Source organism: Eretmochelys imbricata, chromosome 2 (genome assembly GCF_965152235.1).
Source record: "Eretmochelys imbricata isolate rEreImb1 chromosome 2, rEreImb1.hap1, whole genome shotgun sequence".
Lineage (NCBI taxonomy): Eukaryota > Metazoa > Chordata > Testudines > Cheloniidae > Eretmochelys > Eretmochelys imbricata.
Genome location: NC_135573.1, coordinates 222,830,626 through 222,858,271, shown reverse-complemented (window position 1 = coordinate 222,858,271; position 27,646 = coordinate 222,830,626). Strand labels below are relative to the sequence as shown.

Genomic DNA, 27,646 nt, shown 5'->3' with positions numbered 1-27,646 from the left:
CAACTGAGTCCTGACTTCCCTCTTCTAATTGTTAAATCAGAACTAGTTTACAGCCTGTTACACTGAGTTCACAGATTGATAGCGTAACAAATGACACCACAGTTTTGAATGCTGTGACATAAATCTGCCACTAGCTGCAGGTTTAGAAACAAATGCAATTAAAAATCTAAGCTCTGGAAGTATTTTTAATTTTAAAATCAGATTACGCAGGAGAAAGAACATTCACTGCCATGGCCCTCTGCAACACCTACTGAAGTCAATGGACATGGAGTCATTGACTGTGGTGATCGGGGGTAACATGAATTTTCAAAATTCTTTGATGGTTGGTGGGGGAGATTTTGAAAGGCACAAATGGCAGTTAGGCTCCTAACCGACACTAGAAATTAACGGGATTTGGGCGTCTAATTGTGATTGTGCATTTGAATCTCTCTCCCAATGGAAGCAAATCTTCTTAAAGAAAGTGACAGCATTTATAACAGATGGAAAAAGATTTTAATAGATGACTGAGCTACTGAAGAAACTATACCCATAGTAGATATTTTAAGTCAGTAGATCTGTTGTCTAAAAATGGACGCTTTCAAATTTAATGTTTCAGCTGAAATTTACCGTGCAATTTTTCTTTTTAGGATCACTTGTTTTCTTATTATCTAAGAATCCATGTATTTTTATTTTTCTCCAGCACATCTGTGTTGATAATGAACTACTTGTTCAGGTTATTAACAAACCATGATGTTACCTCAGTGTGGGATAGAAGTACATACCCTCAGTTAGTTATGTTTCTTTCCGTAAAGCACTTGACTGCCCTTCTCCAAGGGTTTGAAATATATTTGCATGAGTTTGAGGAATTAGTTGGTAAAATCAAAAGCAGAGAAAAATAGCAAAAGCACAGTGCAATTCAAACACATTTCTGAAAGGCACTGCAGTCTGGGCTGTATAGGAGGCTTTGATTTTAATTTTTAAAACATTTGTCATGCCTTGAAATGAAAAAAAAAACCACTGATGTTTTTCAATACACTATGCAGCCTTTCCTTCAAGGAAAACAACAAGACAATTTTTTTTCACTGGACATATCAGATATGCACATCTAAGTGATAAAATAGAAAAGTGACAATCAGAAGAGAATAATGAATTATAACTGGCCCAGGAATAATACAATTTTGAAAATGAAGGAGGGGTGGGGGAAATGCTTCTCTTGAAATCACTTAGATTGAGATTCTGTGCTGCAACTTGAAGGCAGACTATGGCGGCTTTAAGTCACTTGTGTGCCCTCCCAGTCCTGGGCTCCTTCAAAGGCTGGAGAGGCTCCTGAAGTATAAAGCCTTGGGGTCTAAGTTATGGCAGTCTCTCTGGGTTGCCCTATGGGCTGTAGGGTGCATGGAATTGCTGCAGCTTTGCATGCTGAAGCCCTGCTCCTGATACATCCACTAAACCAAGGGATCCTCTCCTCAGAAGACAGCATTATAGCTGACTTCTGCAATTCCTGAACCAGGGCAATCTGCTGACAGGGTATTTAGAGCCTCTTTATGCTGCTCCAGGCCTTTTTTTGAGGTCTAAAGGATTGGAGTGAGGGGTAAAGGTCTTTTTTCATATAGATTTTTCTTCATAGAACCAAACTGGAAAAAAATCATTTCATACATGTTGAAATCATCTCAGTTATTCTCATCATCATAAGAAATAAAAAAACCCATATCTTGTATCAAACCCAGCTGAATCAAATGACAACTTCAGTCTAGCTGTCAGTCAGCGGCACATAGGAGTTGCCACACTGCACTAGACCAGCATCCATCTCCTGTCTGCGGTAGAGCAGCAGCAGAGGAAATTGCAAGAAGTCCTGCAGTGGAAATTAGTCGCTGATCCTGCAAATCCTTAAGCACTTGTGTAACTTTACTCACACAACAAATCCCACTGAAGCCAATGGAACTTTTTATACAAGTGAATCTATACAGGTTTGCAGAACTCGGGTCTAATAGAATAAGCTGCCCATAACGGATTTTTTCCCCCTAAAGCCCAGCAATTAGAGTTTTGCTTTTGCCCTGACACATAAGGGCTTATATCCCTTAATGACTGGTTTATCCTGTCTTATAACTATGGAAGTTCTCATTATGGACCTAAATCCTATGCCCATTGAAGTCAATGGGAGCCTTTCCACTGACTTCAATACACTTTAGATCAGACCTTGAACATCTAAATGTCAAATCTCACAGAGCTCAGTAATATCCTGTGGGCACAATAATATTTTGTGGTACTAAGTCCTTTAGTTTACATATCCATTGTGTAAAAAAATACCTTATTTAATCCAATATAGATGTCATAAATTTGTCAGCTTTCAATTTCAACAAAATTCTTTGTTCTTGTATTATGAGAAAAACCTATCTGATTTACCTTCTCTGTACCATTCATTATTTTGCATCTCTTATCATGCCCTCTTTTAGTTGTCTCCTCTCTATACTAAACAGTCCCAGTAGGTTTATTTCTTTCCTCACATAAAATCTCAATGCCTGTAATCATTTTGTCAGCCTTCTCTGGCTTATTTTTATTTCCACGGCATCCTTTTCGAGATAAGACCAGAACTGAACACAGTATTCCTAGTGAGGGTGCTTCTGGATTTATATCATGACAGCATTATACATCCCACATTATTTTCCATTCCATTGCTTATACATCCCAATATTTTGTTTGCCTTTTTGACCACTACTCCACAGAACCAGCCTTAGGTGTATTGTCGCCCAGGATGGAAAATGTGCCCACCCTTCCTTCAAAAAGCACACACACACACACAAATTGAACCAAATTAAAAAAACCACGACTCCCCGCTTTGACCATGATTTGGTGCCACTGAAAATTGGCAGCCTACGGCTGGCCCAGCCACTCTGGCTTCAGCAGAGGTTTCTTTGAGCTGTTCACAATAATGCCTATGACTGGATGGTTACATTTAACCTAGAACACAGTACATTTAGAACATCTACTTTAATTTAGAAACCGGAAAGGTGTCAGTCAATAAATGAATTATGAAAAAATGAAATGGCTAGTTGAAGCAAATAGAATGACATCTATGTGAAGAGATTGCTAGTCACATTTTCTCTCTTTAAAGTATTTGTGTGGGTTTGATACTTGTGAAAGGTGCTGGACTGACAGCCGTAAAGACTGATGTTCCCAAAGCATGAACAGCAATAATTCAAGCTTCACCGCATTGCCAATGCAGTGTGCCTCAACGGTGTCAGGGAGGAATGATCTCTAAGGGTGAGAGGATAGTTCATTCTCCATGATCATTTGTAGGGCTATTCTCCCTAAAACTGATACAATAGGTGATAAATTGGTATATTTTGCAAATGCAGACAGTAAGACTATGTATAATAATATTAGTACACAGAAGGAAATGTTCCTTTACAGTTATACAGAAAATATGTAATTACAGGTTTTTCTCCCCTCCCCCTCTTTTGTTTTTACCTTTTTTTCTATATGGTGGATCTCTGTTCATTCTCTCATAGCATTTGAACTGCGAATCTATTATCTTCTGTCGTACTGGTGAATGTTCAGTTACTACAGGCTCTAATGTAGGATCAGTATAATTGACAGTAGAAGTAAGACTTGGAGCCATTCTCTGCAGAAAGGAAAATCTGTTAATGAAAGTGAGTAAAACCAGGAGGAGAAAATCAAAAACATGAGGTTCAGAAATCTCTGTTATCCTTACTTCAAAGGCCTTTTATCTGCACATATGCTTAGTAATTTTTATGGAACTTTTATCTTTGGCAAAGCAAATTGTAAAGATAGTAGTTTTTCTCCACTATAAACTCAGCATTTTAACCACATTCTTTCCCTTACACTAGGTAACATAAAGAATCATTAGAGACCTTGAAAAGGCTGAGAAACTTTTCATTTGTATTATTGGCCTACAGGTACTTTTTAAAATCTGCCCTCCCACAAGCAGCTGCTCCCAGCTATCCTTTCTAGTCAAAGTAGGTTTTTCCACTGTATCCAGCATTGTGTATCTTATTGCCATATCTTATAAATCAACGGAATGTTTCATATTCTGAGTGATAGAATATGTAGCCCCCTTTGATTACAATGGGCTATATTGTGGCATTTATTCCACAGCCCTGTGTGAGGACAGGGCATACTCACACTACTCTACTAGAATGAGGGAAAGACTGTCTCAGCCAGGGAAAATCTCTTCTGTGCTGGGTCAGTGCTCATGGGAGTGCACATCTTGTTCCACCCATTAAGATCTGATTGATCCCTCTATTGCACCAGACCAACTCTGTGGGCCAGTCTAAAGTGAGAGAGCGTGGGGCTTTTGTTTCTCTCCACCCTACTCCACCCCTGTTTTGTAATGTGCTCCCGATGGGAGGAGAATGGAATGAGCAGTTCTTATGGTCCCTTTCTTGTTCGACTCCCTACCTCTCCACAACAGCCATCACAATCTGGCCCGTAGGGATTTGTGGGTGCTTTTCACCTTTAAAAATCAGGCCACATTTATTTCGGTGCATACATTTTTTTTGGAGTGTAACTTCAGGCACCCAAGTTTGAAAATGTAGGACCCAACCTTTACTATTCCAAGCCTAGTTTTCCTTAGAGACTAGGCGTGCAAATCTGTTGGCTTTAATATAAGATTCCTTTTTGGCTGCATTGTGTTTCTCAAAACCAAAATGTATCTTTGGCTTTCCCACAAAAGATCCCAGGAGTATGTTTTAGATGATATCTACTCCATTTATAGGTCACTCACTGCAAGCCTGCGGGGTTTATAGTAGCATTTGATGATTTAAACAGGCATTTATAGTTGTACAAATAGAAAACATGACAATTTTCAATGGTATTTTAATACCATCCTATTGCTCCAAAATAATACTTGTTCCTTATTGCTCAAGTGATACCACAAACTATTGCATCCAAATGTTTGTTTCATTTAACAGTACTAGATCACTTTTATATGGTCTATAACATGGACAGTGCGTTTGAATTACAGAAAGCAAAGATTGTATTCTATCACAATTCTCCTGTTTCAAGTTATTTCATTTTAGCCCTATAATGCCCCCATATCTAATGGAATTTACAATCTCATTTGCTACCAACATTTTAATTCACTAACAAACAGCCATCATTTTGAGTGTAAGTGGGATGAAGAACACATTTTACTTCATTATATGCAGATAATTGTTTGAAACAGGAAGAAGGGAGATATATTCTTGATAGGTTCTACTCTATTCTTTTAAATTTAGGTACTTATACTACACCCTTCACTCAGTAGTGAGATATGTCTGGATGGTTCCGTTTGGATACTTGGATAAAAATGAATTAAAGTGTATAGAAAGCCTAGAACCAAGAACAAATATGTAAATGTACCCCAGATCAGTGAAAAGGGAGTGGGACCCACAAAAGACCTTCCAAAGCAACATCAGCAACAACCAAATATCAAGCATCAGTCATTAGGATGGTTCCAAATGAGATCCATGATGTGCTGATGTGACAAGGTGCAAGAGGCACTTGGGAGAGCCATGATCAGAATGCCCCAAAGAATTTGACGCTTACACCAATTTTACAGCAATGCAACGTCATTTAATTCAATGCTTCAGAGAGATACTATTAAAATGTCCAATTACTACAGCAAGCCTCTACTTGTATTTTCTACATGTTACTCCATGTAGCCATTAATTTCAGCCCCACCCAACCCTGGTGTTGGAAAAAGGGGATGTTGCGGATTTAACTTAATTTCAAGGAGGAATTAACAAAACATTCAGTGAGCAAGGAAGGCTACAGAGGGATGGGATGAAAGAATAGAGGGACAGGGCCTCCATATGAATGGTCTCTGCTTTTGGTGGCTTCCCTGCCATGCATGGAGATTTGGAAAGATCTGCAGATTTTGGAGGTAGAGCCACCTGATTTTTCTGTGCATAGAGCTTCCTTTCCCCTAAATAGGTTTCCCCTGGAGAAGGGATGATCTGACCCCCTTTTTGGCCAAACATGATAAAAAGGAATTCAAAGATTAGCAATGCCAGAAGAGATTGAAAAGTTTGTGATCCTGAATTATACATGTTTGTTCCACTAGAGTTTTCCTTACAACTTAGAGAAAAATTCAAATATGAGGTAAAAGGGGAAAATATAAATCTATATGTTAGAACAGTAAGAACATGTTAAGTAATTAAAAAATCTTGCCATCCTTTTCTAACCTTTTCAAGATCATCTTTTTTATATATATAAATAAAAGAGGACTGTGCATTCACCGAGGCTACATAGGACAGAAACATAGTGTACCTTGAAATTAAAAGCAAGAAATGCCAGCAGAAAGGAAATGTACTAAAGGGATCTTGTAGTAAGTGCGGACACGATGATTTACTATTGTAAAGCCATTTTTAAAGGGGATGATAGTCTTTTTGTCAGTAGGATATTTCTGAGAGAGAAGACATCTTATTCTTGAAGAGCAATTTTAAAAATTGCCACACACAAAGGGACTAGGCCTGTTCCCAAAGAAGATAATGGCAAAACTCTCATTGGGTGTATAGTTAAAGGAGAACACCTCACTCTGTGGTTGTTGGTCTTGTGTGTGTGTGTGTGTGTGTGTGTGTGTGTGTGTGTACAAATGGGGTAAGATCTCACACCCTGCTTTGTTAATTTTGTATTTAGGACAGTGCATTTTATCTGTATCTATATCACCTATTGTTTAAATTAAGCTATAATGTAACAAATGGGACTGTATTCTCTAGTCATTAGAAAATGTAAAGGGTGAAATCGTGGCCCCATTAAAGTCAATGGCAAAATTCTCACCAACTTCAATGGGCCCTTGATTTCATCCAGAGAAATTAAAAACACAGGGGTGACTTTCTTAGGAGTGTCTTATAAATAGAAACTGCCTTATGGCATATAGTAAATATTTTCTGTATTTGGATAAAAACCAGAACATTAACATTTTGATACAATGGGCCCAGATTCTCAAAGGTAGTCACTGACATAAGCTCAGTTTTGTTTTTTTAGTGCACAATCTTTTTAGTCCACACATCAGGTAGGTTTGCACAGTTTATTTGTGCATGCATACTTTTGAAAATCTGACCAATGTTTTGTAAGTATGAACAGTATTTTTTTTCTCTCTCCCACTGTCTCTTAAAATCAGGTACAAAAGTCTGAGGACGACATGTGAAAAATACATTTTTGGAGCTGTCAAGTTTCCTTCCCCACCTGAACTCTAGGGTACAGATGTGGGGACCTGCATGAAAGACCCCCTAAGATTATTGTTACCAGCTTAGGTTAAAAACTTCCCCAAGGTACAAACTTTGCCTTGTCCTTGAACCGTATGCTGCCACCACCAAGCGTTTTAAACGAGAATAGGGAAAGAGCCCATTGGGGATGTCTTCCCCCAAAATATCCCCCCAAGCCCTACACCCACTTTCCTGGGGAGGGCTTGATAAGACTCCTCACCAATATGTACAGGTGAACACAGACCCAAACCCTTGGATCTTAAGAACAATGAAAAAGCAATCAGGTTCTTAAAAGAAGAATTTTAATTAAAGAAAAGGTAAAAGAATCATCTCTGTAAAATCAGGCTGGTAAATACCTTACAGGGTAATCAGATTCAAAACATAGAGAATCCCTCTAGGCAAAACCTTAAGTTACAAAAAGACACAAAAACAGGAATATACATTCCCTCCAGCACAGCTTATTTTACCAGCCATTAAACAGAAGGAAATCTAATGCATTTCTAGCTAGATTACTTACTATCTTAACAGGAGTTGTGAGGCTGCATTCCTGATCTGTTCCTGGCAAAAGCATCACACAGACAGACCAAACCCTTTGTTCCCCACCCTCCAGATTTGAAAGAATCTTGTCCCCTCATTAGCCATTTTGGGTCAGGTGCCAGTGGGGTTACCTTAGCTTTTTAACCCTTTACAGGTGAAAGGATTTTGCCTCTGGCCAGGAGGGATTTTATAGCACTGTATACAGAAAGGTGGTTACCCTTCCCTTTATATTTATAACAGGAGCTTTAGTCATTTCTATTGTATATAGGAGTGTAGCAAGGGGCATGGCTCCCTCTGGGCCTGACAGGGAGGAACCCAGCCCACTCCCTGGTGGGTAAAGCCAGGCTAGCTATGCCTGCCCCTTCAGAAGCAGGGGGCGAAACAGGAAGTACAAAAGGTGGGCCCTCCAGTTCAGTTGGATGAAGCCAGTGAAGGAAACAGACATCTCCCACCACTGCTGGGGCTTGTGCTCTACATCACAGAGGATTTAAAGGGGCTACCAGAGCTGCCAGCTAAAGAGGGCACCGAGGAGCTGCTAGGACTGCTGCTAGCTGTGTACCCTGAGGAGACAGAGGACATGCACAAAGTGAAGGTACCCAGTGAGGGGGTTATAGGAAGTAGTCCAGGAACACCAGACAATAGTCTGGTTGTAGTGCCAGAGTGCTGGTTGGCGTGTTGTAGTGGGATCACCATTGACCCAGTGGCAGAGCACTCCACTGTAAGGGCCTTGGGATGGGACCCTGTGGAGTAGGATGAGCCTGGGTCCCTTTACCCCACCCCTAGGATGGCTGCCTTCCCTCCTTAGACCAAGAGGTCTGTGTTTGTCTGCCATGTGCCTGAATTAGGACATCAGGCAAGAGACTATTGGGGGGCCTGCCTGAGGGCCTGAGCCCCCAAGACTATGCACTGCTCTGCCCTGCCTGAGGGCCAGGGACCTAGACTCTCTGATGCCTGGCTCTGCCTAGAGGACTAGGGCCTCAGAGGCTACTAATTCCCCTTTAAGCCAGCTTTTCCAGAGATGTGGAAGCAAGGAGGCGTGGCCTCCCTCCAGGCTTGACGGGGAGGGACAGACACGGGCCTCTACAAGGACGTTATACTGCACCCACCACTCTGGTATTAAATGGCTTGATCCAAAGACCACTGAAGTCAATGGTGGTACATCTAGAATGAGGTGACATATTATTGTTGCATCCTCAATTTTTTCTTTATGAGGTTACTTAAATAAGTATCATAGACTGCAAAAAAGGGTTATATATCTCTTATCCTTATTTGCATACAAAGAAGCTTTAAAGTCATTTGGGACAAGTAGGGGAAATGACTTTATTCATAACATCCTATGGTTCACTCTTCCACAGCTATAGGCTCAGATACACATATAGGCTCCTATCCAACTCCGACTAACGTCAGTGGACATTGGATCAGGTTATTAGTTCCTTGGAGAAATTATCAAGGAATTTGGTTAGAAATCTAAATTTGGAAATTTAGATTTGGAGGGTTGTAATTGGGTATTTTTGGAATTAACCTTAAGATGCTTTTTTTCTAACATCTGTTATGTCATAAAAGATATTTAACAAGACTAAGTAATCTTTTATCGATTAATATCTGCTATACTGTGTGGGTTTGTATTTTCCATAAGTCCATTATTATGTATTGAAAAAATTTCCCAGCCATCAATTATTTCAGATGGAAGTACAAATAATGTCGATATGTACAGTAAAGTAGAATACCTTGTGCATTACAAATTATTCTTTATTAAAGAGAAATAAATAATTCACAACTTCATAATCAGGACATTTGGCATATGGCATAAGTGATCAGTATTATTTCTTCTGAAGAAAACTGCTTTAGTGATGTCTCATGCAGCAGTTTAGCAGCCGTACATATGATGTCACTCCTAAAAGTCCAAGTAAATGACGTCATACATACGACCACCAAGCCACCACTCAATAAATGACAGTTATAAGAAGATGAATTATTATTATGAGTAGAGTGCTGGGAATACTGATGATCTCTTTATACCTAGAATTGGTAATACAGTCCAGATGAAAGCAATTTGTATATATTATTTGTCCCACTCTACTATGAATTCTTAAACACAGGTATATCCGTCTGTCTTATCGATGCAAGATTTTCTTCATTTGTACAACAGAGACTCCAGATAAAAGAAACACAAAATATAGTTGTTTCAGAAACTGCTTCATGTGATGAACAAGTTTCCAAAAAGGCACTACTCCATCATTAGTAATGATAAAAACATAAAAAGTACTGTATAAATTATTGACTCTAAGTAACATTTAGGATCAAACGGTATATATTGAATCACTTTCTTTCCTTCCACGTGTCTTTTTTCTAAACTAAGTATAGTAAAATTGGTAACCTCTAATGTTGAGCCCAGAAAAATCTCTTTTGAATTCTGGCCAAGTCAATAATATATTATTATTGGTTCTGGTGGCTGAAAAATATCCTCCCAATTCTTTTTTAAATTGCTATGTACCGTCACCACTATACAGATCACTAAATTCCTATCCTTCGGTACATCCAATCTTTGAGTGGGAACACAGCACATCTCAGCAAGGGTTACACAGACCCTCCAGAACCTTGAATCTGGTCCCATGTCTCTTCACGACTATTAATGGCAGGATAGTGATAGAATCCATTGAGCATGCTTTAGGAGGGCAATTAATGCACCGTACTCTCAATGTTATAGAACATTATAATAATTTCCCCCCATCTTTTAATATTTGTTTAACATGAGTAAAATAACTTTGAAATATTTAATGTTAGTTCCTCACATTCATACACTGAACATTAAAATTCTTCTAATATTTAGCTAGCATTAAAGCAGGATAGAAGCTAGTTTTTATACTGCGATCCCATGATGCTTACATCACTAATATTGGCAGGTCTTTAAATAAGGAAGAGACCATCACTAGCATAATGGGAAGCCACCGTAATTTTAGTGAAAAACAACTTTTCTCTTCATTAATATTTATTATACTACTTTTGTGAGGCAGTCCTGCAAGCCTGGCTCACATGGGGAATCCTTACTTATATGAGTAGTCCAATGGAAGCCATGGGCTTGAAGGAAGACTATATTTGGCCTTTTGTCACAAGGAACTGCTTTAGACCAATCAACTTCAGTCAATCAACTTTAGACCAATCAACTTGAATTCACAATGACATTATTTTATTTTTTAAATTTTAAAAGCAGAGACTGAGCTAAAACCTTGGAGCATCCCTTAATTTGAGAATCTACCTTTTTCGGTGCAGGCAGGCTTTTGTTTAATAGAAAACTGTACCTATTTTGTTTGTACCACAGTTTGAAAATAAGCAATTGCAGAAACACACTCACCAAGTCTAAACTATAAAATATTTATTTGCCTTCAAGGGGGATACCTGTACAAGTAAGACTTGTACATTTGAGCCCCAGTTGCTTACAGCTGGCTGGCAATATGTAGCTGCAAGGTGGAATATTCACTTTAAAGTAATTTTTTCAAAGGCAACAGCACGGATAATCAGATCCTGCTCCTTCCAAATAGCTCTTAGGGGAAAAAAGTAAATAGTGAAGAGATTTAAAATGATGATTCACCCCTTATTGCATTTATTATGAGAAGCTTCCACATGTAATATGAGGCAGCTCAGCGAGATCCATTTTCTTCTGAATAGGTTGGCCGGTGGAATTCGGTCCTATACTTTCCTCAGGAATCTGCAAAATTATACTCTGTGTACAATATGTGCTCAACAGATTCCTCTATATTTTAAATTAATGATCAAAATCAAGAGTGGATTCTTTTACCTTTTTTCAATAAAGTTAACGAATAGTAAAAATTGCTTTGGACTTTAAGAACGATACAGCACCTGCAAAAATGGAAAAGCCCTCTCAACAGAAAATAATTTAGAAAGTTATATATATTTTAAGCGTGAGGTGGCATAGGACCACTCAAGAAAGCTCTGATTGGCTAGAGGTGGTGGAGGACACTGCCTTCCAGAGATCCAGCAGGGTCTGCCTCCTCTGTTTGGGGGTGGGATGGCTGCAGGAAATTGGCTAACAGACTAATGGAATTTCACTGGTGATGACGAGTGTCTTTCTCAAACAAAAACAAGCGGCTGGTTGCCCATGTCTTGAATTTCATTATGGTGGAGGTTGTCACTCCAAAACCAAGAGAGGAGATTGGCTGATGGTCACATGGGTGGCTCTAGGCCAATCAGCTAGTCCCAGGGGTTGGGATTGGAAAAGATGCTGCCACTGTATTGGCAGTTTGATTTTTGGACTAAAATAGAGAACAGCTGGATGGACCCTGGAGCCACAGCAGAGGGGTGTGATCCAGAGAAAAGGTGAACTCAGTTGAAAACTCTGGACTAACTCATCAACAATGGGGATAGATGGTCCAGGAAACATGAAATGGAACTCACTGTTCAATGAGTTCACAGCACATTCTAGCTTCAGTGACTACAGCAAAGCATTGAGTCTTACTTCACTTTGGGCTGGGGCTACTGGAACTCTTAATCAGGTCAACAAGCATTAATCTATATATTTAGATGTGGGGGACTGGGTACACTGTCTTGTTGCTGGGGAATGCATATGTGTAACTTCCCAAAGGGGGTCTCCTCTCGCCATTGCCCCTGATATGGATTGAGGACTTGTCCTGCTTAGTTAAAAGTATTGCTTTATTGCTTATAGCAGTGTCCATTCCTGGGGTTACCTCCTTCCTCCCCAAGGGTGGCGGCGGGGGGCGGGGGAGGTTGATGTTTGCCAGGGAAAAAAAGGGTTTGTCCCTCGCATCTGGATTAAGATCTAGAATCCACTCAACTAACTCCAGATGGCCCCCTACCTGGCAAGTGTTATCATGGACAGGATTTGTGGAGGTTAGGCAGGAACCCTTGGGACCATGTCAAGTCTGGATCCCTCAGGCTGCCCATCCAATCCCAATGATGCTGACATATCCTATGGTGACCCACTGACTGCCCTGGTTTATGGGGGATGGTCAGAGCAGCTTCTTGGCTTTCCAGGAGGGGCTAGAATCTGCATTTCAAACGTATTGCCCCCCAAAGCAACAGAAAGCCAAGGTCCTGCTCAGCCAGCTGTGGGGAGCTGCCTAGAGGAAGTAAGAATAGGACACAGCCGGATGACCAGAAAGACACTGTTGAAAATATCTTTAGGCAGCTAGGGGAAGTTTTTTTGGCTTCTGACTTCCCCCCCATTCCCCATGAACAGATGAAGCAATTTTATTCTCAGACTCAGAAACCCACAAAATGCTAAGTGAGTTTGCCTTGAACAACAACCCACCAGTCCATCAAAGGGATGAATCCCTACCCGGCCTAGATCCTGGAAGAGCAGTTGACTGGGTGATTGGCAGAAGGGGCCTATGTTCTGCAGTCACTGTGCACCTTGCTGGCCCAATGCCCAGACATGGGCTTTAGAAATTTTAGGGAGAAGGTTGCTCAGGTGGTTGACTCACAAAAGTCTGATGGGGGCCAGGGCTTGCCTGCCACCAGATATAAATAAATTATATTAAAAATTGTGAAGGCTGTAGTGATAGAGTACCAAATGAAGGGTATGCTCATTAAAATGGCAAATGTCTCAGTAACAGAACTGCAGAAATTTGTCACCATTACCTAAGTTTTCCATAATATCAGTTTACACAATTATATACAATTACAATCTGCTTTTGATTCTGTCACACTGGTTTACCCATGATTAATTTGTTTTCCTTGTTTTTAAAATGACAAATATTTCAAGGGTACATGAACCTTTCAGAATTTGAAACAGTTCAGACCTTCCATGTATAGTGTAGTCACTGAGGTGTAATGGATATGCAAAAGTTGTGGATTTAATGACCCTTTGTCAAGGATTTTAATAATCAAAAGACATTTGTAAAATACAATATTGGTCTCATTGCATCTAAATCCACTGTGTAGCCTTAATCTGGAGCAGAATCATTTTATGATTACTGAACACTTTGCAGGTGAGCCTGCACAGAAATATAGGGAAGGCTCAGGTGAGAGAGCCTACCCCATTGTGCCCCCTTTTAGGGGGCATGGCTAACACTGCAGCCTGTACACATGATGCTGGCATCAATTTGCAAGTCACTCCAAAAGGGGGTGGGGGGTGACTTCTTCCTCCTTTCTAATTAGCCAACAAAGCTGGCCAGCCACAGAGGGGAACAAACAATCCTGTTTCAAACCGTCCCCCCTTCATCCATGTTGGAGCTCTGGGAGACATTGTGCAAATGCTCCCTCCTTCTAGTACCCCAGCTGGGGTAATTCTGCACCATCACCAATGCAACTATCAGAATATGATGACACACTTTCCTCTGAACAGAAAGCTTTTATTGTACATATATACTTAGTCCTGCCATGAGTGCAGGGGACTGGGCTAGATGACTTCTTGAGGTCCCTTACAGTCCTATGATTTAGCTTACATCATATGGTCACTTCCTGTTTATAAAGCACTAGCTGAATCCTGGACTAATGACCTCTGAGGCCAAGTTAATAGGAACTATTTTTCTAGTTAAATCTGCACTCCCTCCTCCTCCATCTCCCCTCCCCAGCTACAGCCACCCACCCTGTACTTCATCTTGCTCCTCAGGAACCCATAAATATTAATCCCTGTTTTACTAAACACAATCTCTCTTAGTTCTCCCTGATCTCCTCCATGATCTCCCTTCCCGATATACTTCATCTCACGTTCACACAACTCCTCTGGCCTCTCTCCACCTCCTCTCACCCTCTCCTAAAAGCTAAATGGGAAGCAGGCCTGGGGAACTACCTAACTGCTGTGCCAGACTGAAGGAAGCAAGGGTCAGAGGGGCTTCTGAGGGACATGACACCATAGATGTATCAGGGAAGAAGAGGTTCTTTGGAAACTGTCATCAGGCCATGTACCTGAGCAATGTCTCTAAACTGTGTTTAACACATATGAAAGGGAGCTGATGGGGAGCCTCATATAAGTGCTCCTCAGTCATCTGTTAGAGCAGAGGAGGAGGGAGTGGCATAGAGGTGAGAGAAAGGGGAAGGAAGAAGAGTCATGAAATTAGGAAAAAAGTATAAAAAGGACTAGAGAGGGGGATATTGAAAGAGGAGATGGGGAGGGGCAGCTAAAAATTAATTTTAAAAAATTGCTTATTGGAGAGGGTGGGCATATAAACCTTCTTCGGGGTCATGGGGACCAGGGGGTCCATGCCTAGCTATGAGGAGTTGGTTAGGGTGAGAGGACGGGCAGTGGGTGTGTAGTGGAGGCAGCCATGTAGGTAGATGGATGGTTAGTTCCAATAGCAGTATCCATTCAGAATGCAGACTGACCTTACATTCATTGAATCACTGTTCAGCATCCTCGTACTCTGACTGGCTAAGATTAATTCCAGTTCAGCACAATTATTTATAAAATTTGAGTCTTAAGTGAAGTCCAGAGAAGAAGTTTAATCAGTGTCAGAGGTAGTTTATAGCATAGACATCAACACTATTCTTACTGCATATTTAGAATGCATAGACACTCACTCATAGTCACTCAGTCCTCACTCTTTCCTCTCTGTATCATCAAGAAACACTGATCTTAAGGCATACCATATTTCTGAGAGATTTCTTCTGCCAGTAGTTTTATTATTCTTGTTTTTTAATCAGTTGGACACCCATTCCTTGTCCTCTGTGTACAACAGTAATAGTGTAGACTTGTATTAGATTTCAGAACATTTCTACTGGTTACCATTTGTCAGGTGTCAGAAGAACATAAGAATGGTCATACTGGGTCAGACCAAAGGTCCATCCAGCCCAGTATCCTGTCTGCCGACAGCGGCCAATGCCAGGTCCCCAAGAGGGAGTGAACCTAACAGGTAATGATCAAGTGATCCCTCTCCTGCCATCCATCTCCACCCTCTGACGAACAGAGGGTAGGGACACCATTCCTTACCCATCCTGGCTAATAGCCATTAATGGACTTAACATCTATTAATTTATCCAGTTCCCTTTGAAACCCTATTATAGTCCTAGCCTTCACAACCTCCTCAGGCAAGGAGTTCCACAGGTTGACTGAATGCTGAGTGAAGAAGAACTTCCTTTTATTTGTTTTAAACTTGCTGCCCATTAATTTAATTTAGTGGTCCCTAGTTCTTATATTATGGGAACAATAACTTTTCCTTATTCACTTTCTCCACATCACTTATGATTTTATATACCTCTGTCATATCCCCCCTTAGTCTCCTCTTTTCCAAGATGAAAAGTCCTAGTCTCTTTAATCTCTCCTCATATGGGACCCACTCCAAACCCCTAATCATTTTAGTTGGGCTTTTCCGAATCTTTTCTAATGCTAAAGTATATCTTTTTTGAGATGACGGGACCACATTTGTATGCAGTATTCAAGATGTGGGCGTACCAGGGATTTATATAAGGGCAATAAGATATTCTCTGTCTTATTCTCCATCCCTTTTTTAATAATTCCTAACATGCTGTTTGCTTTTTTGACTGCCGCTGCACACTGCATGGACATCTTCAGAGAACTATCCGTGATGACTGCAAGATCTTTCTCCTGATTAGTTGTAGCTAAATTCGCCCCCATCATATTGTATGTATAGTTGGGGTTATTTTTTCTAGTGTGCATTACTTTATTATATTTATCCACATTAAATTTCATTTGCCATTTTGTTGCCCAGTCACTTAGTTTTGAGAGCTCTTTCTGAAGCTTTTCACAGTCTGCTTTGGTCTTAACTATCTTGAGCAGTTTAGTATCATCTGTAAACTTTGCCACCTCACTATTTACCCCTTTCTCCAGATCATTTATGAATAAGTTGAACAGGATTGGTCCTAGGACTGACCCTTGGGGAACACCACTAGTTACGCCTCTCCATTCTGAAAATTTACCATTTATTCCTACCCTTTGTTCCCTGTCTTTTAACCAGTTCTCAATCCATTAAAGGATCTTCCCTCTTATCCCATGACAACTTAATTTACATAAGAGCCTTTGGTGAGGGACCTTGTCAAAGGCTTTCTGGAAATCTATGTACACTATGTCCACTGGATCCCCCTTGTCCACGTTTGTTGACCCCTCAAAGAACTCTAATAGATCAGTAAGATGATCTTCCTTTACAGAAACCATGTTGACTTTTGCCCAACAATTTATGTTCTTCTATGTGTCTGACAATTTTATTCTTTACTATTGTTTCAACTAATTTGCCTGGTACGGACATTAGACTTACCGGTCTGTAATTGCTGGGATCACCTCTAGAGCCCTTTTTAAATATTGGCATTACATTAGCTGTCTTCCAGTCATTGGGTACAGTGGCTGATTTAAATGACAGGTTACAAACCATACTTAATAGTTTCGCAATTTCACAGTTGAGTTCTTTCAGAACTCTTGGGTGAATGCCACCTGGTCCTGGTGACTTGTACTGTTAAGTTTCTTAATTAATTCCAAAACCTCCTCTAGTGACATTTCAATCTGTGACAATTCCTCAGATTTGTCACCTACAAAAGACTGCTCAGGTTTGGGAATCTCCCTAACAGCCTCGGCTGTGAAGACCGAAGCAAAGAATTCATTCAGTTTCTCTGCGATGACTTTATCGTCTTTAAGTGCTCCTTTTGTATCTCGATCGTCCAGGGGCCCCACTGGTTGTTTAGCAGGCGTCCTGCTTCTGATGTACTTAAAAAACATTTCGTTATTACCTTTTGAGTTTTTGGCTACCTATTCTTCAAACTCCTTTTTGGCTTTTCTTATTACATTTAATTTGGCAGTGTTTATGCTCCTTTCTATTTACCCTTCTAGGATTTGACTTCCACTTTTTAAAAGATGCCTTTTTATCTCGCACTGCTTCTTTTACTTAATTGTTAAGCCACGGTGGCTCTTTTTTTTTTTCCTTTTACTGTGTTTTTTAATTTGGGGTATACATTTAAGTTGAGCCTCTATAATGGTGTCAGAAGCAATTCATTTTTCTTTTACTTACGATTAGAAGCATAATCAGTAAGAAGCAACTGTGAGTTGTTTTTTCCATTGTGGATTCTTTCCTCGGTGACACGTTTCTGCTGACCCTTCTGGGAATTGAACAACAACAACAAAAAACAGATTAGACCTTATTTATCCATGGCCAGTTGTGACAATTTTCCTGCCCATTTGGTATCCCGTTAAAAGTTTTGCATGTGTTTTTGTGTATGTTTATGATTGCACTGAATACACTGAGAAGGATTGTATGTTTTCACATCTGTCTCTCTGAATGTTTCTTTTCCATCTGGAGAGAAATTCATTTTTATCCTTTGCACTTTTAAAACCTTAGTTTTTATAAAAATGATGTGATTAAAAGCACATTGCAGTTTGGAGGAAAAAGCTGAGCCAACATCAGAACATCCCATTTTGACATTTTTGGAATGAAACATTTCAATTTTTTGTTTTGAAATTATTTTTATTTTAGAACTTTTAAATTGTTTATATTACAATAGAAGACAAAAAAAGTCGAAATGAAAATGGTTTTGATTTTGTCAAAATGAAACGTTTTGATTGGAAACAAATTCCCCTCCCCAAACTTTTCTTTGAGAAGAATTTTGAAATGTTCAGGTTTCATTCAAATTCAAAACAAAAACCAAATTTTGAAATCTCGTAATTCCTCATGAAACAGAATATCAGTCCTCAACACAACACTTTCCTGGAGATAGTTTTTAAAAAGGCCTTAGTGTCCCAGAGAGGAACATTATCAGAAGCAGCATGTGGCCAGCTCAATCTTCCCCCTTAATTCCTCAAAGCCAATTGGGTCCTTTGGGTGCCTGCACAATACCATTGTTCAATAAAGAATAACAATGCTTAATAATAAAGTAATAATAATACCAATGACAAGTTTCTTTCAAATGCTGCTGGCAACTTTATTTATTCAAGTCTTTCTGCAGTACCATAGATAACCTTCAGACATTGTTGGAAAGTGACCAGGCATTCACACCTGTATTTTTCTGATATCTTAGAATCAGAGACTGAGATGTGTTCTGCTGAAGTCTTGGGACATGATCCTGCAAGACTCCACATATTTGGAACTTCCATAGACAGCAGTGGGAGTTCTGAGGGCAAAAGACAGAATTTGGCCCTTTATCAATTTTACAGCTAGTGAGCACATACAACCACTCACATGCAACAGTGCATCAGCATCAACATTGTAACTAAATCACTCATTTCCAAGCAGTCTGGCATGAAATATATTATCCTTTGGGATGAAGGAATACAAATGGGATACTTTCTAATCTAAGGAAGAAGGAGCACAGGCTTTCTAGCAGGCTGCAGGGAGCAACTGCCACTTATATTGCCCTTGTGTAGCAATCAGAGACATTAATATAAGTAACCCATATGATTTTAAAAGTTTTTAAAACACATAAGGCCTGATTCTTCCTTGCCTTGCCTCTTGTGTTGTGATTTACATCTATGCAAAGTAAATGGGAAGTGGGTATAAATTGCTACCATCAGAATGCGAATATTTTATCCCTACTTTGCTCAGGTGTGAATGACAACACAAGGTAAAAAGCAATGGAAAACTTCGCCCAAAGACAGCAGATTTGTATCTGATGAGATGTAGTCCCTGTTTGAACCTGGGCAGTGTAGAGGGGAAATCTCAATATTGATGGAAAAATGGTCATCGATAAAATTATCGTAATTTATTTTGATAGAGTTAGATAATTACAACGTGCCTGCCCCTTTACTGAATTTCAAGAGATACCTATAATTATTTTTATACCCACCATGCTTGTAGAGTATAACAACATATGCTCTATTATGAACTGTCAGGCTAATTTAAAGAAATTCCAGGAGGCTTCTGCTTTATGTCAATTTGTAAGAGGCTCCTAAAAAGTCAAATACGATAACGCTCTCAGCCATAGAACACCTGTGTGTTTATACAGGTTCTAAAATGCAGCTTTTATAAACTGCTACCTTGTTTTAATGCTATACTATTGCCTTTTATGTTATGTTTTGAAAATGTGTATAAGCTTTGGTTATTGTCCTTTGTACAGGACATTTTATAAGGTGTCTTTAGTACCAAGTTGTAAATATACTGTGGATGACAGGTTGTAAATCCAAGGATCATTTTGGTTAAAAAAAAACAAACAAAAACAAAAACAAAAAAAACAACCAGACTACAAGGGGTTTTATCAAAAAACTCAGTACCACTGCTTAAACAAATTCCTTACCAAACTCTGGAAAGCAAGAGCCATCTCTCCAGAGACGGTGAAGATGAGACAATGCCTTCTCAAATGGCTATTTAAATTTAAATACTCTTTAAGAATTAATAAGTTTTAAAATACTATTTTGAGAACTGAAAGCTTTTATTGCTGACATAAGGATGCTTGGGCTTATGTGAAGAAGAATTTCAACTCCTATTAAACCCCGATGAAGCTAAAAGGGATCTCAGAAAATGGACTAAGTAAAAGTTAAAATTCCAGCTCTAAAGATGTTCTAAGTTGTTCCCACCAGAAAAACAAAGGCAGTGTAACAATCAAGTTGAGCAAAAAATTACAGCTCTATTGCATATGTATTAACAGATTCTACATTCATGAACTGAAGACATTACCAAGACCAACCCACAAAGGTACTGAGCTAATAAAAGGATGACTACAGCTAATTTGAATCTAACCAAGCCTGAAAGAGGTGCATTTTCCTTCTCAATGAAATTCAAGGCAAGTGAACAGTATAAAACTCTGAATTAAGCACAAGTGCTCTACTCCTCTCTTCAACTTTACAGCAATTTGTCACAGTTCAGGGCAACTACATCTGTGTTTCCCTCTTGTTGTCCGGCAAGGGCACCAACTTTTAAACTCTCAGCTCCTCAGCCATCACCTGTCTTGGGAGGAAAAATACATCTTCCTCCCATCCGACTGGGGTTTTTCCAGGCTGCACAGTTCCCTGCCTACACTATGAATTACCCTGCAAGTTAGACTGCCTAAGCAGGCCTGCTTTGTTTTCTCCTCAGACAGTGTAACTGTCCACAATTATAAGGTACCACACAGCTTCTCCTAAGCAAGCACATTTATTCTTAAGGTGAAAGCATATTAAAACAATAAAAGAACTGCAGGCCAATAAGCTTACCCAAGATGATCCCAACAAGGGCTCTGGTAGCAGTCACTTCTTCAAACCCCACACATGGGCTTTTCCCTGTGGTTACAAGCTCATAACACCTTTTCCTCAAGAACCACCATAAATCTGTAAGTCTCTCCTTTATACAGTTTGTGCCTTTGATTTTGGGTCCCTGGGAATAGGAAATCAGTAGATAATATGTTTCACCTCAGGGGTAACTTCAAAAGATAGAATCTGTATGTGGGAATTTGCATTCCCTTCCTCCTGAGTATTTCCAAGGAAATGCATCCAATTAAAAGTTCATTCTTGTCTGGCATATCATTTAAAAGAGTTCACTGAAGCTCATAACACTTCCCAGGATTTAGATTAGTCATGTCTCCCCCTAGATACTTCATATATAATCCCACAATAATACATAAACATTTGCATTTTTAATATAATATGCTCACTAGATACTTAAACAATTCAATAACATTTAACTTAATGCAATAATGTTTGTCCAGAATTTTGCAGGAAATTGCCATATCTTTCACACACGCATCACAGTTCATCCTGCTCAATTCTCCCCTGCAAGCAAACAGCAGCTGTAAAACAATAGGTAGGAAGAACAAGGGAAGATACAATGCAGTACAAAAAGCAGCCATCATTCTGCAATATGATGACATCACCAAGACTACAGCATTGTCGGTGAGATAAAGTTGTAAGGCACTGGCAAGGAATTAGATTTAAATGTTTCTTGTAATGCTGAAATGCTATTGTAACTTAACACCATAACAGCTTCTCCTGTTAAATACCAGATTGTTCAGATTATGTATTCCTGGAGAGGAAACATATGCTAATCTTTGGTAAACAGAGAGAAATAGTGGGATTTAATTCAGATTTAAGAGTTTTGATATTCATTAATTTGCCTGTTTTAAGACAACTCCTTCAATGGCTCCTTCTGAGCAATTCATGCAGTTTCATAGGATTTATTTACATTACATTATAAATTTTTAGATTATCCAGAATAAACCATACAGGATTCACCTGCTTTTAGACAAAATTATTTTGCCCATCTATAAAAGTTTTTTGCTATTTTTGATATACTAAGTCTTGACTCACTATTAATTTGGAGTAAAGTACTTTGGTTCCCTCCCAGAGTAGACATACTCTCAAAGGTGTAATCTCTGTTGAAAGTTCTCTACACAGAGACATACAGAAAAGAATGCAGCTGAAATAATCATTGTTTATTTTTTTGTGTTTTGTTTTATTTTGCCTTTCTTTAATAGTAAAACAGTCGCAGTTAACAGTTGTGATTATTTTGCTTGTCTTTAACCATGATGTCCCCAAGGCATGGAACAAACTCCATGTGACTAAAATAGCGGGAGTCATATCTTTGAATTGGCATTAAGACAGACAATTATTAGGGTTTGGCATCCTATTTCTTGTTTCTCTACACTATAAATTATAGAAGTTTTTGAGATAAAATGACTTGATGTTCAACATCTTGAAAGCCTTCCCTTTCTACCTCACAGAAGGGACAAGCTGGTTTGCATCTGCAGTGCTCAAGAGGTGACATGTTGGGTGATGACCACAAAAATAATCTTCAATAACAGTATATTGTCCACATATTTGTACTTGATCAGGAATGCCAAACAACTGAACCAAAGGAAACAATGGTGTAGTTAGATCAGAGGTTAAATGCTTACAATTTTTCCCTACAGCTTTTCCAAGGCATGTGTTTGTTCAAAATTGTATCATCAGAAAAGGCAGGTTTGTAGGTGAAATCTGCTTGCTTATGCAAGATTAGAAAAGATAAAGGATGTGTAGTTATATGTGTATATACACATACTTATGTGATTACTCTGTGCTATCCAGCAAACTGCCAGTCTTGCTTGTAATTCTCCATTCTTTCTTTTCTGTTCTTCATGTACCTCCTACTGCATTGGTGGGAACATGGTACACAGGAGAAAAATATTTTTCCATATATGTAGCACAGTTATTTTTTAAATATGCTTTTATTATTAAACAGCTAGCATCATGACAACATAGTACCAACAGAAAACTCAACAGAATGATATAGTTAGTAGAGACCATGTGAACAATTAATAGTGATTATAGTTAAAAAGCTAGTTTTTGACCAATAGGTGCCACAAAGTTATATCTATGATACCACCATTTCCACCTACATTTAGCACTGGAAAAAATTACATTATCGCACTGTGTGGTAACTGTTGATAAATCCCGTCTTTTAAAATGATTTCCTAGTGAGATTGTGGACACACTTTCTTACATGCTGAAAGAAGTATTTTTAAAAGATTTCATTCTCATCTCTCCTCCTAATTAAAAAGGCTGATTGTAACTACCTTTATATATCCACTTCCCCCTTTCTGCTTCCTATTTCCTCTGGTGGTTGTGCTAAAACATATTAGATTGTAAATGGGTAAGAATTATTTCCCAGACTAAATCTTCTACAATCTTTCTTACTGCCCAGCAGTAACCACACCTCATAAAACTCCAGTACCTATTTTCATCTCTTTTTCAGACATCTTTTCCAAGAGCATTGTCTTCTATGAGCCAAGTAAGAAGGATTTTGATGTAAGACTGGGTTTTGGTTTTGTTAACCATAATAAAGCCCAATAATAAACTTTGCTAGGCACTTGCGTTAGAATCAATATAAGATTAAGGATGATGATCACAATAAATACAAAAGTATATGCAAGGGTACATCTCTCCAGTAGGAATTAGTTAATGGAGAGGAGCATAAACAATGGATGGGATCATCCCCTATAGACATACATGGAGGGGGGAAACTTATGTTGAACTCCACCTCCTGTGGGGAAGGGAAGTGGGGAATCAGCCATCTCCATGTCGCTGTTTCCTGTCTGTGTGGTCAGGGATCAATGTGTGAGAACAGGTAACTTCAGTGGCGAAAAGCAGCAAGGGTGTGGGACTAGTGCTGTGTGTCCATCATCTCTGTACCAAGCCTATGAAGAACCTGCTTACATGTAGAGATTGGGTGTCCAGCAGCAGTGGCCAGCAGAGGAATTCCTGGCAGTGCAGCTGCATTGGAGCTGTGCTCCCAGGGAACTGGAGGGAGGCAGCAGGGGCTCTCTGGCCTCCAGTGGACACCTAAGATCTGGTCTTGCAGGTGAACTCTCTGCTTATTCCAGAGGTTCAAATAGCCTGTGAAAACTCCATGAATTTGAAGTCATGCTCCTCTTATGCCTCCATCTGTGACTGAGACAAGGCAGGTGAGGTAATATCTTCTATTGTACCAACTTCTGTTGGTGAGAGAGACAAGCTTTCAGGCAGCTCTTCTTCAGCTCTGGGAAATGAACTCAGTGTCGCAGCTAGATACAAGTTACAACATTGCATGCATCTGTTTGTAAGTCTGACAAGCCGCCTTTATAGATAATAATGCCTGGTAACCTCTAGCTAGTCTACCATTTCTAAACAGTGAGTGCAGACAGGCTCACTCTTTGAACAGATCTCCCTTAATTTGCCAAATAGCAGTTGGTCATTATAAGAACTCATAACTCTGAGACACAGGAAGGGATGGTAACTCCTGAGCACTTCAGGCTTTTGTTACACAACTATTTTAGGTGGCTTTTTATTGCATTTTTCCCATATGTGCACCCACTTTTCCTCAGCAGATGCTTGTTCTAATAAACAGTCTCTCACTCACTTGGTGACCCTTATTATAATGGAGTTTTCTAAATTCTGATCTCCTTTGAATATCTAGTGACTCTTATGAAAACCCAAATGACTCTTTGTTTCTTTCTTATAAATGCCAGCTATTGTACACTGCAATGTTGTTGGATGTTGGACACCAAGTTTCCAGCACCAGGGATGTGTGGTCGGGGCTTGCTGCACTCTTCCCTTCCTGCTGCAGATAAAGCCCTCTGCTTGGGTGGTGTGGCACATCCTCTTAAAGAAGTGAGTCTTGGAGTTAACACCCCTTTGAGATGGATGGGTCAGTTCATAACTGTCTGACAGATTGTACCAGGCTGTCTGCAGACTCAGACATGATTGCATGTCTGATATTATGATTGCACTTGGGTCCTCTTTTCAAGCTCTCTCTGCAACCAAAGGGCTACAAACTTACACTCTTTTTAAAATGAAAACTCAGATTCTGATGTCATCTAGAACAGTCCATGAATATGTATTTGGTAAAGTTCATTATTAGTTATTAATCATAGACACACTCTTAAAGCACAATATTTTCTATTATAAAATAAACTTTTTATACTCTATTGGTTGTAATAATTACTCGTGAAATGCCAATGTGTTTTTATGTCTTTATTGGTTTGTTCATGAAGCATGGCTCATGATGTGTTCTGAGCTATGATTACTAGTTCTGCTGCCTACAACTGCACTACTAACAACACTCTTCTGTTGGTCCTGCAACTTTCTAGAGTTCCAGAACTGGATTTAAAGTAATAATCACATTGTCTTTGATCCTTATGTTAGTGTCTACAGCTGCAATACTGGACCAAACAGAATGTTCATTATGGGAAAGTGCTGTGTTAGCCACATAGTGTGGCATGTCCACCAAGTAATCTCACCACATGAAAGGAGTGTTCTATTCAGTCAAAAAAGGACTGAGAAGAATGGGAGAGGTTTCAGGAAAGACTCCTCACTGGTTTTGGAACAAGAGAGTTTGTTGAGCCATGAAGAAATGAGAAGAAAAGAATTTTGGAGAGAAATGCTGAATAAAAGTGTTTTGATCATTCATATATTCTGCCTATAATGCTGCTTTGTCCTGCAATACATTTACAGTATTGCTGGTTTTGTTTTAGTCCTTTTAGCTTTCCAGCCTGATCCTGCAGAGATTGAGCAGCCGGAAGAGCAGCAGCCCATGGTGAGGGCTGCCACACCATGGCAAGCCTCTTGGATGGAGGAAATGGCAAGGACAGCCTCCTTCGAGGGCTTTGACCTCCTTGCAGACAGACTCACTAAAGAGCTGTCTGCAGAAATCTTATCTGGGAGGAAGGGAACTCAGGGGAACACACCAACTGCGCACTGAGCTTCTGCGTCCAGACACAACCACAACAGGAGAAGGAACATCAGTCGTTACTATGATCCAGCAGCAGCATCCAGGATCCAGAATCTCTACCGGTCAAACCGCCCTACGGCTATCAGAGAGATCCTCGATGGGCCCTCATCCTACTGCACAATCCCATCCGAGAGACTATTCTCATACTTCAAGGGGGTGTTTGACCATGTAGCTCAGAACAACGCTCAGTGTCTGGAGTGCCTTCATCCTCTACCTGGGTTGACTATGCTGAGGACCTGGAACAAGACTTTACCTCATGGGATTCATACATACATACCTGAGATTCTTTAAATGAAGATTTACTGTCCAAGCAGAGGGCCAAATCCACTGGTACTTGATTAATTTTACTCAGTTTTTACTCAGGTAACACCCATTCACTTTCAGAGGAGTTTACTTGTGTAAGTGTTTCAGAGTTTGGCCAGGAAATAAGGTCCTTAACCTTCTCTTGTAAAAGCACCAGTCAAGGCAAAAGAACTCTGAAAAATATCTGTTGGGATACGTATCTTTAGTAGGATTAATATCTACCAAAGTTGCAAGAAAGCCAACATCTGCAAGTGTAATAGAATCCTTCCCAGGCCTCTTTAAGTAAATTGCATTCATGGAAAGCACTTACTCTCTTTGAAACTACTATTAATTTGGAAAATTAGCACATATTGTACAGTCTGTTGGACCGAACAAGGCTCAGTCAGTGAACTTGTTTTAGGAAGCTGAGATGGATGAGATGGTACTTTAGCTTTCTGTTACAGAAAGAAGAAGACTATACTTGACAGAAAGGCAGCTACAGTCCAAGCAGATGGACATATATCAAATAACCAACTAAGGTTCCTTTGTATTTAGAACTTATATGGTAGATGACATGTTTTGTTGCCCTATTTTTCTTAAAGACGACTAGCTAAGGAGAGAAGACTGTTTTGCCATGAACCATAGGGCACACTCAACAAAACAACTAGTGGTAAATGTGCAAAGACATGCTCAAGGAATTCAATACTTGTCTCTCATGTATTTTGAAGGTATTCTTTGTCCTGCACAATACCTTATTGAATGTCTGTGATTAAAAGGAGTGATCATAAATAGGGCAAATTGTGAAGGGTGCACATTTTCATACTGAGCACGACTAGTACATAAGAGATTTTTTTGAAGACCAAAATTAAACTTATTTTGGGCAGCTTAATCTTTTGACACTGGAAATATGTACTCTAAATAAGAATTAATTACCTGAAAATCCTGTATATAGATGCGCCAATATGACCAACAGGTTATCAGAAAAGGTGGTTGTTTTACAATGCAATAGCCCACAGGTAGTTTTCATGCAGGGAGGAAGATGAACTAGGCTCAGAGCAACCATGGATAATTCAGCAGTAAAGATCAATATGGAATATATTGCTAGCAAATAAAATTGTCACTTTTGAATTAGTTAGGAAACCATCTCTAATCTCAGCTGTTAGACAACTGCTTGTATAGTGGTTAAAAGAAAGACAAAGGAATCACGTACAGAAAGGAATTGACATATCAAAATGGTTTTGCCAACTGGGCAAACTGGCTGTAAAATTGACAGTATTTTTAAGATCTGTGTTAGGAAATTTCCTCTGAAGTCTTTGGGTCCCCGTCACCCACCCCCCCAAAAAAAATCAGCCTGAGGAAGATTTAAAGCTTGTAAAATTTCAGTCCAAAAGGTGATTGCTTCACAGAGTTAAAAGTCTCTGAAAAGACAGGTTTATTATAGTGATGATTTTACCCTCCTAGGGACTGATTCTCCAGTGGTCTACACCTTATGTATTCACTTACACTTGTCCAAAGTGAGTGCTAAGTGGGTATAAGATGCTATAATTCTGAATTTCTCAGGTATAAATGACT

The 27,646-nt window shown here is 39.5% G+C and overlaps 1 protein-coding gene across 1 annotated transcript in view; it reads right to left on the bottom strand.

Annotated features, from left to right (window-relative positions):
• Positions 1 to 17,749, bottom strand: part of CALCR (calcitonin receptor) — a gene marked incomplete at its 5' end in the record, with an annotated part of 117,388 nt that extends 99,639 nt beyond the window's left edge. Inside the window, 2 exons of the mRNA XM_077808749.1 lie at positions 3,448 to 3,601; positions 17,657 to 17,749. Of these exons, the coding sequence (XP_077664875.1) occupies positions 3,448 to 3,601; positions 17,657 to 17,749 (247 nt within the window). The remainder of the gene's footprint in view (positions 1 to 3,447; positions 3,602 to 17,656) is intronic.
• Positions 17,750 to 27,646: the final 9,897 nt, after the last annotated feature.